This window comes from Sinocyclocheilus anshuiensis, unplaced genomic scaffold, assembly GCF_001515605.1.
Source record: "Sinocyclocheilus anshuiensis isolate Anshui unplaced genomic scaffold, SAMN03320099.WGS_v1.1 scaffold1142, whole genome shotgun sequence".
NCBI lineage: Eukaryota > Metazoa > Chordata > Actinopteri > Cypriniformes > Cyprinidae > Sinocyclocheilus > Sinocyclocheilus anshuiensis.
The window spans coordinates 986,961-1,000,802 of NW_015536577.1; the positions used below are offsets into that span (position 1 = coordinate 986,961).

The 13,842-nt window shown below is 37.1% G+C and overlaps 1 protein-coding gene across 1 annotated transcript; it reads right to left on the bottom strand.

Moving 5' to 3' along the window:
- Positions 1–7,380: 7,380 nt before the first annotated feature.
- On the bottom strand, positions 7,381–8,815 carry LOC107702702 (cyclin-dependent kinase 5 activator 1-like). Its single transcript, XM_016505104.1, has one exon. It carries the CDS (start codon positions 8,690–8,692, stop codon positions 7,733–7,735), a length of 960 nt encoding a protein of 319 aa, XP_016360590.1. The 5' UTR covers positions 8,693–8,815; the 3' UTR covers positions 7,381–7,732.
- Positions 8,816–13,842: the final 5,027 nt, after the last annotated feature.

The following is a 13,842-nucleotide window of genomic DNA, read 5'->3' on the forward strand; positions in this document are numbered from 1 at the left end:
GCATTTCTCTCTAAAGGCACGTCCAATGAGGAGATGGTGAGTCATTTTTGGATGTCTAAAATATAAAAATAAGGAAAAGCCTAAAACAGGCCCGATTATAATTTGCGTTTTATTTTATAATTCTGTACAATTAAAAAAAAAAACACAAATTATAATGTCATACATGTAAAACTTTGTCCTATAATTGTATAGCTGCTTATATTTTCTGATTTTTATGTTGCTCTGCTCTGAATACCTTAAAATTTAAAGGATTTGCTGCAATGCAATTTTGTCTGATATTTGAATTATTTATTAGCCTTTTTTTTTTTTTTTATCCATGCAGCAAGTGCTTTAAAAACAGCTTTAAAAATTACTTTATTGCATTCCAGACGCTTTTAAAATACTTTTCACTGTAAATTTTACGGGTAGCTTGAATGTAAAACATTGTCATGAACTCGTTGTATTCCCATTTGTAAAATAGCCAACAAATTAATTGTTGTAGGCTAACCCGATCTCATGAAAGTGCGTATAGCACGATTTTCTGCTTCTATTTGGCGTAATATTTATATGCAGTAATTGACTTTGCCATGAAAAAGACTGATAAATTCATAATTAATGGCATGGCTGGTTCAGTTGACAGAAATGTGGGACACACAGGCCTATAATAACTGCTGAAATGTTTGCGGGGCAAAACTCAGGTCAGTGAGCGCTCATGGTACGCACAGTGCGTACAGCCGTACACCTGCAGGCGCCACTGGTAATAAATATATGTAAACAATTAGAAAAACTGTGTTTCATGTGCTGTGTGTGCTATTACTGTAAGTGAACAGTTATTAGTTTGGGGCCAACTGACAATATAGCCTACCATATGCATTTGATGATATGACAAATTACAGAGTTTTGTTTGTTGTGTTAGGACAAATGTTTGTGATTTGTGTACAACCAATAAAAGGAGATACAGTTGTTGTTGTTTTGTTTTTTTTAAGTATTGTTTGGTTGTTTTAACTATTATGAAAACATTTGAGAGTTTTGTTCAGAGTGTTTTGATAAAATTATTTGCATGATTTGAAATGAATGAAAACTTACAATCTGTTTAGGACAATTATAAAGTGTTCAGATCACCGTGTAAACTGTTTTGAGCACAGTAACCTGAGTTTGGAGAAATGTGTCAAATCAAATGAGAAAAACTGTAAATAAGCATAAACTAATAAATATCCCTTAATGAAAGCTATAAATACTTTACACATAATACTTTACACATACTTTACCATAATGTATAATACTTTATTTACTATTTAATATTTATTATATTTTTTATTTTAATATTATTGTTTTTTTTTTTTCACATTGCGTAGTAACAAGAATTTAATGGAGAAATTTAACTTTATTGACATAACAATAATATCATGATTCCAAAAATTTGAATGGTCCTAAAAATAGGCTTAATTTTCTTTATGCAAAATACAATTTTATGACGAAATAGAATCTTTATTTAATCAAAGATTTTGTTTCATGAGATTTGTAACAATTTGTTTCATAAGATCAGTAACAAAGCACAGACATATCATTTGAATACTTTATTAAATAATTATAATCAAACTTAAAAAAGGAAATTCCACCATTACAAGTCACATTTAATTTTTTTTTTTATTTTTTTTTTTTATTTAAATATTTCAAGTTTTCCAAACAACAACAGCATCACTCTGTGAGCTACAATATATGCATGTGTATTATTTACTTCCAGAGGGAAAAGTTAAAAACTCCCTTAACCGTATTGTGCCGATAAGAGCACAGGAGGTTTCAGAAGCTACACCAAGGCTGATGGTGGTTTATGAAGGAGAGTTCAGGAGCTACATGACCACAGTCAAGAGAGGTTATGTGCCCAATTAATGAGCTCAGTCCAAAATAATCCAGATTGGCTTGCTCTCTAAAAGGCCTCCACCAAAGGCCTTTGTAGCACAGCATATTGTTCATCTGTTTAAAGATGTCAAATAAAGCTGATAGATAGTAGAAAATAATTGATGTCTGGCAAAACCAGAATACCATTTGTGCTGAATTAGTCACCATCTATCTGACGAAATGACTTATCTTAGTAAGTTTTTTCAGTTAATATTCAGAGCAAAGGTACCTGGTATAATTGCCAAAGTGCACAGAAGAAGCTGTCACTGAAACCGCATCAAAAACCACAACACAAACAGAAGTCTGAAATAAACATTATAATACTGCTGACATACGATTTCCCGAACCTGGGATGAGCTGATAGGATTTTTTCAGTACAAATAATAATTAGAATTAAAATAAAAACACAAACAAAACATTATGGAATTTCCTTTTAACCTTAAAGGGGTCATATGATGCGATTTCAAGTTTTCCTTTCTCTTTAAAAAGTGTCAAGTTGACATGTACACCACCACAGTAGCAATTCCTGAATGATATACATGCATTTTTTTCAGACATTTCACATTGATACAAGCAACATATTTACACCAAACTGGATATGTCTCAGTATCCAGACTCTACACGGCGTTTCTTTTGTATTCTACATACATTTAGCAGCATTGAAAACACTGATAAATCTTAGTAGCCGTAACTCATAGAGTAACGGCAACTTGCAGTGTTCAATAGAGTCTACTTAACATCCAGATCCTGAGTGTCCATCGACATGTTGTAGTGTCTTAATTCAGTAGTCTAAAACTTGAAAACCACATGCCAGTTGTCCCTTCCAGAAGTTCATGTCTGTTTAAGGACACAAGTTTTCTTTCTTGTAAAATCCATAGGGATTTGAGGTCTCTGTGTGCTTGTTTTGTCACATTAAAAATCTCCACGTATAGCAATCAATGAAGTGTTTGAGGAGTAACAAGGACGTTTGTGCAAGCGCATCCTTCAAAGGTGTTTACACATGGTTTCAGGTCCATTTGATTGACTGGCAACAGAAGAAATTATCAAAACAGTAGCATTGATGGGAGTGGAAAATGGCTCATGAGTTATGATTATTCTAGCCTGAGTAAATCAAAGTTTATGTCTCTATAATCAATCCTTTTTTAGTCATGTGACTCAAAGTGAGTGTGTGCTTTAACCAAAGCAATATTTAGTATCGGTAAGATTTAGGAAGAGAGTTTATATCCAGATCAAGGCACAAACGTTTCACATCTGAAATATTTATCATCATTCATTACAAGTTCAGAGCAAGTATGGAAACTAGAATACTTGCTGCCTTCAAAACATTTCATAATTATTAGATAAGCTCAGGAATGCCACTTCAGTGTCATAATTATGAGTAGAAACTCTGAGTAGAGGCTGTGTCAATGAATTTATCATTTATAAACTTTAGTTTGTATGCATTTTTTTGTAAGCTGATGGGGATTAGCGATAAAGCTGACGAGTTACACGTTACGCTTCCTTTATATTGTCAGGAAGTGGAAAAACAAGAAAACTGCCATTCATGTAAATGTACATCATGTCATAAATACAATGTATAAACTAAAAAGTAGGAACTTCCCGAAGGGCTTGAAGGCAGCAGATATTCCAGAGAAATCCAGTACACATGGGTGAGAAACAATGGAGAAACAGTTCTACAGTGGCGAGCCAGACAGGAGAGTGTGAGTGCAAACAGTTCTAGATAGAAACACAGCAGACTAGTTCACGTCACACAAGCCCATTGCTAAGGCTGCGCACGATAGCTATGCAACAACGGTGCTCTGTCAGCGCTCTCTGTACACAATAAGGCCAAACTAAATCACTTTAACCGAGGCAAGGAAAACAAGTGATGTGTTTGTGAAAAGCGAGAAGGATGGGGCAATCACAGCGGATCAGCAGGGATATTTACATCCTATAGTATGCCAATCGCTTGTCTGTGGCCACACGTTCCTGTAAATAACATCCTCCCCTGAGGCTGAAATGGAAACGACTAGAGGCTGAAATTGAAATCTGTAGACACACTGACTCTCTTTATAGGAACTTCCTTTATGCAGCTGTGTCTTCCCTGCTGTTTAGCAAGGGAAAGTTATGGAGTACGACTAAGCAGTCTGCTATTAAGCCTGCTACAAATCGAGGAAAACACCTCTGAGTGTACGTGGTCTTATTTCAAAATGTGTTCTCTTGATATCGGTGCACCTGCCATACAAAAAAGCTAAAGATCTAATAAAAAGTTGGATATACAATCACAATTGTATTCTTTTTTATTGACATATCCTGTTGAAACAGGAAGTTATGGCAGGACATATCAAAGGGTTGCTCTTTTTTTTAAAACGCGGATGATATTTGGTTTAGATCATAGTCAGAAGAATGTGGTTTTATCTCATTCTAAAGAGTATTAGTTCTGAAAAAATAGACCAAATGAGTCATCAATATTTATTTTTATGTTTTTTTTGGAAGGGAAAGGCTGTGAATTTTAAATTTGTATATCTGCTAAAAGCTATTCTGCCAGTTTATTGGGGAACATTAGCATATATATGCTTCAAAGCAAAAAATAAAAATAAAAATGGACTAAAAGCCTTTCCAATCTGAATTTAATGGAGTAAAGTACACTTTACCATACTAAATGAAACTGTATTATAGTTTAATATAACAAATATATTTAAATACTTGAGTTTCATAAATGTGTCACCACATTTTGCAGTACATTTACACTAACCATTTTTAGAATTGCAAATTATACAGACAATAAGTTGTGAAACTTGTATGTAATGTATTTAAATATATTTGTAATTTACACATTTTTAATGATGAAGTTGCAATTTATTGCATTATATTGATATATTAACTGTAAATGTAATATTGAATAACAGACTACAGTTAAACTTATAATCAAGTACTTTCCATGTGCTTTAGCATGTTAGTCGACACATCAAATTAAGTGTTTCTTTAAAGCATGACAAAAGATTATTAAAACATGATTTAAAATGTACTTTAAAGTAAAACTTTTAATTTGACATATTACAAAGTGTAATTTTAAAAATATACTTAAGTGTGCTAAGTCATGAAAGTGTTGTCTTTTTAAGTAACCTTAAGTGGCATTTTTTATCATAAGTAGCCTATATGTTAAAAACACTTTTAAGATTTGAAGTACACTACATGTGCGCATTCAATTAAAACTAAGCACACTTCTTTTTCATAAGGGTAAACACTTTTAAAATAAGTGAAACCTTGGTTTATCCTTCAATCCCTCATAATTATTTTATATATAAAAAAAACTATTAAGCAAGTACTTGTTAAGCAAATACTTCACAGTTTGGTTTTCCTGTGTTTGTTATGTAACATCTGCTTAGCGCACAGTCAAAACACAAGATGTGCCTTTTCTGCTAGTTTCAGCAAGAGAAATCTCATCTGATCTGAATGGCATTATGTTATTGTGGCATTTTCAGCTCACTCAACCCAATTGCTGGCAAGGATCAAAAGCGGATTATCGCTTCAGCGTGTGGGAGAAGGTGCATGCATATGCACGTGCGTATCAGTGCATTTGCGGTTACTAGCCTAAAAATGTATGCGTAGTGGTTACAGGTCTTTGAGTGAGCATGTGTGCTCATATGTGAGAGCGTGTGTGGGCTGAAGTATGCGTTTAAAGTCGGCTTTTGCAGGGGAGCTGGAGTATGGGGCCCATGGCCCTGCCTTAAAACGCCACAATAAGATTAACGAGTGCTTGCCGTGCCACATGCTGCTGTCCCTGCTCTTCTGCCTGAGCGCTGACACCTGAAACCCTGACCCAGAGAAGAGTGCATGCGTGACAGTATGCTTGTTTTATCTATTACACGTTTTATAATTTTTGCAAGAGGTTTCAGAGGCGGAGCAGGTTTTGATGGACGATTACAAACGACAGACTTGGGAGTAATGTGCACTGATGAATAGTGCACAATAAGACCAGGTGTGTGTTTTAGGAAAGTAAATAGGGTCAATTTTGATTGACTTTAAGGGACATAAATATGATATTTCAGAGAAACTGATTTCACAAGTAAACAACAGTGATCTGAGAGCATTAAGAGAATCAGGCCTCTTTGTTCGTTTCCTTCATTATCTGAAAGGAAAGGATGCATTCCTATAGACTCGTTCAAATTTGACACAGATTTTCAATGACACTCTATTGCTACACAGATGCCAAGACATGCAGGACAGAACATACACTAGTGTATTTGGCCTACATGGATTAGCCATTCAACCTATACAGCTGGGTAACAAGCAGAAGCATTGAGAACTGTGTGTGTGTGTGTGTGTGTGCGTGCGTGCGTGCGGGTGTGTGTGTGTGGGAAAGGATGCATTCCTATAGACTCGTTCAAATTTGACACAGATTTTCAATGACACTCTATTGCTACACAGATGCCAAGACATGCAGGACAGAACATACACTAGTGTATTTGGCCTACATGGATTAGCCATTCAACCTATACAGCTGGGTAACAAGCAGAAGCATTGAGAACTGTGTGTGTGTGTGTGTGTGCGTGCGTGCGTGTGTGTGTGTGTGTGACACTAATCTGTTAATCTTGTTAATGCCATTGCAGCTGGTGCCCCAACTTCCAGCACATGAAATAAAGGAAGGACAACATGATAACCAACAGCTGTTGATGCTCACTGTTTGGTTCATCCATCACACACACCCGCTAAAATGCTCTTTGTTGGATGGTTTCTGTTGCAGTTTCTCTCAAACTAGATGTCATAAAGGTAGAGGAACTGAAATGTTTAGTAAAGGAATCATAACTATTTTTGAAAAAGGTTGGTTTGACAACAGCGTAACTAACAAACTTCTATGCAGATTGACAATCTCACCCTTCCTTTTAATGTTGATCCCTAAATTATGACTATATTTAATTTTTAAGATAGGGGAATCGATTGAGAAAGAACAAAGTTGGGAATGCCAAAAGAGGGTTTGTAGTGACATGATAGAAAAATTATTTTGAGTTCCACAAAAAAACCTTTTAGTGAACAATTTATAAAAAAAGAACCATTGTTTCTCAGTATAAATAACATTTTCATAACCTGAAGAACCTTTTTCCACTATACACTCTTAAAAAAAGGGTGTTTTTGCAGCGATGCCACAGAACAGGGGTGTCCAAACTTGTTCCTGAAGCGCCACTTTGCTGCAGAATTTAGCTCCAAATGCCTGAAACAGCAAATCAAAGTCAGCAGACTCACTAGAAACTTCCAGGCAAGTGTGTTGGAGCTGGTTGTAGCTCAAATCTACAGGACGTTGGCCCTCAAGGAGCAGGATTGGACACCTCTGACAAAGACGAACCATTTTTGGTTCCCCAAAGAACCTTTCAGTGAACCGTTCTGAAAAGAACTGTTTTTTTTTTTAGTGTGAGAACATTTAAAAATCTAAAGAACCTTTTTTCCACTATAAAGAATTTTTTGTGCAATGGAAAGATTCCATAATTTGCTAAAGGTTCTTCATGGAACCACTGATGCCAATAAAGAACCTTCGTTTTTAAAAGCGTAAATCATTCTCATACTGTTTCTATATCACAAAGCTCACTGTCCTTCCTTCTCCTGCCGAAAAGACCATCACAGATGGTCATCAGCATGCTGCTTAACTAGCGAAACCAGTGTAGTTCAACAGTTAGACCAGCACCAAACCAACATACACCAGCCTGGACGTTCTCACAGGTCTAAGCTGATCTTTTCAGCAGGAATATGTTGCTTCTGTTTCTTGCAGAACGGTCAAAACAAGGCTCATAATGTTACGTGACAAGGCATATGGGGGGCCAGAATGATGGAATGACGGTGTGAGATGTCACATTTGCAAAGACTCTCCTCATCCTTCTTTTCACCGATCCAGAACTCTAGCGTAGTCCTGCAAAGCGCAACCTCTTTTGTTCTTCAGATCGGCAAAGACCTGTGTGAAGAAATGTGGGTCTGCGTTGATGCGCAGCATCTTGGCACTGGTGATGTCAATTATGGCCAGGCAACGGTCCCAGAATGCCTCTTTAGCCGCCTCCACCAGGAAGGGCTTGAGTGGGTACGAGATCTCGTTCCCCATGTAGGAATACGACAGGTACAGGCAGGTTAGGAGAATTGCTTGGAGCTCATGCTCTGAAGACACCACATCGCCATCCACCACATCACGGCACAGCATGTACACAAACACCACGTTGGCTGGTGTCACAAAGGCCTGGTCCTGCCAGCCCTGGAGCAAGAGTGAGCGGTCCACAGCGCGCAGCCACAGCACTGGATCGGCGGGGGAAAGATGCTTGAGCCGATAGCAGCGGCCACACAGAAACTCGCCCAGGCAGTGGAGCAGCTCGCTAGTCGAGGCCTGGACGATCACACGCTTGGGCGAGGAGGTGCATGTAGGTGCGATCTTCTTAACAGAGGAAATCTGCTGCGGTTTGCCGTATCCCACACCCAGCCCTACGCCCAGGCCCAGACCCGCAGGACCATCGTAGCTAGTGAGATTGGCGCAGGAGAGAGACTTCTTCACATTTTCGCGGTTGAGGTGCAAGACCGGATCCTTCTGGTAGATGTTATTGTTGTTGAGAGGAGCCCCGACGGCCCCTTGACCTCGAGGATAGGCTTTTTTGGACTCCCCCCGCTTCTTGGTGGAGGCCACCAGGCGTTTCCAGGTGAGTGCGGGGAGGAAGATGGAGTGGCCGCGTTTAAGGTTGCGGTCCTTTTGAGTGTTCAGCGAGCGGCTGCTCAGGCTCGGGTAATGGCTTAGAGAACTGGGCCAGTCATCATAATAACCAGGTTTTCGAGGACCCGGAGAGAGCGACAGTACGGTACCCATGAGTCCACTGAGGTGCTGAAGACACCAGCTGTGTGCGTTGATGTGGCTCAAAAATAAAGTGCTTGTGCCTCACTGTTCGAAATCTGAAAGGTCAAGACTGGGCTGATGAGGGGCATGGAGGAGTTCCTGGGAAGATTATATGTAGAGCATTATAATAAATAAGTGACAACTTTAAATTATATTTAATAAATGTAAATTCATAGAAATAAAGAGAAAAGCCTCTGACATGCATTTTTTTGGGGTAACACAAATGAACTAACAATTAAAACTTTTTGCAACATTTATATTGGTAATGTTCATTTATAATTATACAGTACTGGTTCTCAAACTTACTTATTCATTCATTCATTCATTCATTCATGTATGTATTTGACATCTTTTAGAACTATTTTGCTGAAAAGAAAAATATATGAACCTGTTTGCTTTTTTTTTCTTTTTGTCAAAGATGTAAGCTACTTGTAATTATTTATCAACATGTAAAACAATGACAAATATATTAAAGATTCTCTCTGTCACTATGTCCCTCTGTCACTCATTAAATAAGTCAGTTTGTCACATTTACCATGTTAACTGGATTAGTTCACCCAAAAAACAAAATTCTGGGTAACACTTACAATAAAGTTCCATTAGTTAACACTGGTTAATGCAAATTTATCATCAAATCACATCATTTATCATTTATCAAATTTATCATCAAATCATTTATTCTGCCTCGTGTTGTTTTAAACCTTTCTTTTTATCTGTGGAACACTGAAAAAATTATATATATATATATATATATATATATATATACTGGCACGTTCAAGTAAAAAAATAAAAACCAATAATATAAAATCTGCATAAAAATTTCATAAAGGTTTGCAAAAACTTATGCATACAACATATTATATTCTGAGACATCTAAAGTCATGCAGTAGTTTTATGTGACAAAGGAATTTAAATATATGTTTAAATTTAAACATTTAGAATCTTAAATAAATTTAGTTCATTTTACGTGTCCTTTGATATTCTCAGTGTGTTCATAGTTTACAAAGAAATAATATTTGAGTTGTGAATGATTCACTCTTGAGACTGTTCTTTTTAGTGAATCAATGAATTCAATGACACGTTCACAAAATTGTTCTGAATGATTTGTTCACAAGTCCAACTGATTCATTCGACTCACTGATCCAGTCGTAGAAGTTACAGCTCACTGGAGGTGAATATTATCATTATATAGTGACTTAAATTTCAGTCTGTTCAAATAGCTATCTTTTTAAGAAGTTGTATATGAACTAAATTTGCTAAGGTTTGCAACTAGATCGTTTTATTTTGTTTTTGTGTCTGTTTTGAAGTTTGAAATACTGAGAGTCCACATTAATTATAAATGCACTGAAAAAAAGTGTGAACCGCACATTACTAAAATTCCTCCACAGAAGAAAGTCAGACGGTTTGGAACAACATGAAAGTGATAAACCAAAAGTTGGTTACCAAATACTACGAAATGTTCATCTTCTCACTCAAATTGTATAATTTGTAAAGAAAACTGCATTCAATTATGAAAATAGAAGCATTTTCACCAGTGGTCTCAGACTTTTTTTTGCATGCTGTACCAATTTTGTAGTAATCTTATTATTTTACTCATTATATCAACTGAGTTTCTTGAGAGATCAGGGCAAAATCTGACCCATTTAACTTGGACTAGAGGGTCATCAGAACCACTAGTAAACATGTATCATCAAAACCCAACAACAGCACAATATATATATCTATAGTTTCCCATGAGGGGAGTGTTCTGCTCACCTGTTCGGCGGCACGCATCAGTTCAACCCCGCGGCTTCACTGCGTCCCGCACATCACACACATACGCGTGCGCTCGAACGCATTCATGTTCGCATTAAATCTTTCCTTTACGAAAAACCGGACAACAGAGTTAACTTGAGCGCATCCAACAGGAACTCTTCTCTGTGTCTGCTCGAGTTACAAACAAAGTCCTTGATGTCGTTCCTGCTTAAATATGTCCATTATCCAGAAATGATGCTCGTGGAGTGTCCTCATTTGGACGCGAATGAACTTGAACGGGAGGATTTACACCATATCAAACTTTCATGACAATGCAGTTCCATCCCTCATAGTCCGCTTTATGCACTTTGAACAAACAGCTGATGAAGTTCGAGCATGTTTGGGCTGGTTACAAGAAGACCCGTAAATATATATATATATATATATATATCGGCTATGCAAAGACGCACTTGAGCACATAAGCATTAGTACGAGAGGCTCCAGCCGGTGTGCTGACAGCAGGAGGAGTTTGTGCTCTGGTCCTCTGTGCTGCACATCACACTGTGTTCAACAGAAGCCCCTGCCCACGACATGTGACGCACCGCTAATATCATCCTATTCACTGCACACAACAGCTCTGAACACACACATCAGCACATGCGCAGGATACAAACAGAAATACAGCGACCACAAAAAGCATTTGGACAGTTAAATCACACCTAAAATGTTTTACTTCCATTTGACTTTATAATAACATCTCAAATGGCATCTACAAACAAACCTTTAAAAGTCGGGGTCAGTATTTATTTATTTATTTATGCATTCATTCATTCATTGTTAGTGAACGAATCTTGAAATAAATGTATCACAGCACACACACACACACAAACGTTTGCTACACTAATAATAAGTAATGTTTCTTGAATGCTTTCTGAAGGATACGTGACACTAAAGACTGGATTGATGCTGAAAATTCAGCTTTGCATCACAGGAATAAATTACATTTTAAAATATGTTCCAACAGAAAACAGTTCTTTTGAATATTGTATTTTTGATCAAATAAGCGCAGCCTTGGTGAGCATTTAAGTAGCAGCCTAACATGGAGCTGATATGATCACACCAGCACAAACGGTTTGATCACTTGATTACAAAACGGCTCAGCAAATTCAACAAAGTGTTGCTCAGAAGGAGGATTTATGACCTGGGGATCAACACATAGAAATTATTATTTGTGCAGTGTGTTAAACACTGAAAAGAAATGTGCGATTTGCAATTATAAAGGGGCTGTGAATAAAACTCTCTCCTATTGTCTTTTTGGTCCACAGATCAAATTTCAAGCCATTTCACCTCCTGGTGGTGATGGATCAACAGGATGGAAGGGAGAGAAGAGTGAGATGAGTGTGCAAATGTGTGTGTGTGTGTGTGTGTGTGTGTGAGAGAGAGAGAGAGAGAGAGAGAGAGAGAGAGAGAGTGTGTGTGTGTGTGTCTGTGTGTGAGAGAGAGAGAGAGAGAGAGAGTGTGTGTGTGTGAGAGAGAGAGAGAAAAGAACATAAAGTAGGGTGAAAAGTGCACTTTATTATAATGTCAATACACTTATTTTGGTGTGCTGACTAACATACTAACACATATGTAAAGTACAGGGGTATTAAACACTGACTGAACCTTAGTTTGCACGATGGCGGACATAAATAGTGACACAATTCTGACCACTGAATTTGCTATCTTAAAGCAGCAAACAAACTCTGAAAGAGATGTGTTGTTTTCTGCGGTGTTGTATTTTACATTCAGTTGTATGCTGCCCCATAGTGGTCTAAAATTCTATCGATTGTGACTTTGGTTTGAACTCCACTGGTAGAAGACCCTACTTTCTCTAAAAATGAGAAATTACAACTGACATCATATAACATGACCATCTTTTATTATTGAAACTGTATGAGAAAACATTAGACATTATGTTTTTGAAAATCTGCTGAAGTTTCAGGTTCCCCTCTCTGTTTGATTTGCTGTTTTTGGCCCTTTGAAACTTGCTCTCTGTCCAAACAATTGGATAATTTCCTTCTCCTGGCTAATATGTAAAGGAAAAAGATTTTGCCACTTACAAACCAATTCAAGAGAATTTGTGATTTTCATGGCACATAATTCTAGGATGAATTAGTGCAATCCGCACACTTAAATAAAGGAACATATTTTATAATCTACAGTTTATTTTGAAATCTGGGACACTCTTTTAGAGAAGCTTCTATCACTGCAATGTATGCAGTTGAAGCCTGTTTGACCAAAAGTGAAAGCATGAATGAATAACAAAGTAAACGAGTGAGAGAGGAGAAAAAAAGGACCGTAAAATGACATTATATCACCAAGCCCACTGTAGTATGTGTATCGATAACTATGCTATTGTAGTGCCTAGGAATAATAATATAATAATAGGAAATGCATAAATAATATAAAGCTTCACTTTATGAATGCTAGCATTGAATAACAATGAGAGAACCTAGATGCTTATTCATTTGAAACAGTTAGAGTCTCAAAATAGCCAAAACTTGCTCTCCCACTTTTTGCTGAATTTGTATTTTATTACAGCCATACGTACATGCATAATCAGAAATAAGAAACGTTATGTCCCTAACATTAACCTTGTTAGTTTTCTCTGGGTTCCTGTCTCAGTGATATTAGACCCATGAAACCATGTGATCTCAGTCAGAGGCAACCCAGTTAGAATATAGTAATACGTTTATGTAGACTAGATGGAGCAAAAATGTCCCTCATAACCCAATATCCTATTAACCTCATTCGACCTATGTGATCATTTTATGCAAGTTTCTCTATTGTTGATTTTATGCTTTGCACTGCACAATGCTGCCGAGGCAGTCAAATCACATTGTAGTGAGTAGCATGCAATGAAGATACCAGAGAGTGTTGGCACAATGCTTTTGTAACTGCAAGTGTTTTGCATGCATGTGCTTTAAACATTAAAGCATCACTATGTAACTTTTGGCGCTCTAGCGGTTAATAAACAGAACTGCACACATCCCGCGGAAGAACATTCCAACCGGAGCTACTTCTCTAAGTTTATGTCTGTGGCGATTCACGCAGGTATGTGTTACTCCGCAGCGGTGACGACCCGACCAGGCTACAATAGTCCAAATATAAGTACTTATTATAAGTGTACCGTAGTGATTCGGAATAAGACAAAAACGCGGTTTGGAAGATGAATTCATGATGTACTCGCTCATTATATACATTTTGCAAATTTTGAACACAGAAAAAGTTACATAGTGCTGCTTTAATATATAATGTTCCCATCTTTATATGCTACACATTAAAGGGCCATAGAAATTGAATGTAGGTCTATACACTGTCACAGTTTGTGTAATCCTTGTGGGTCCAGC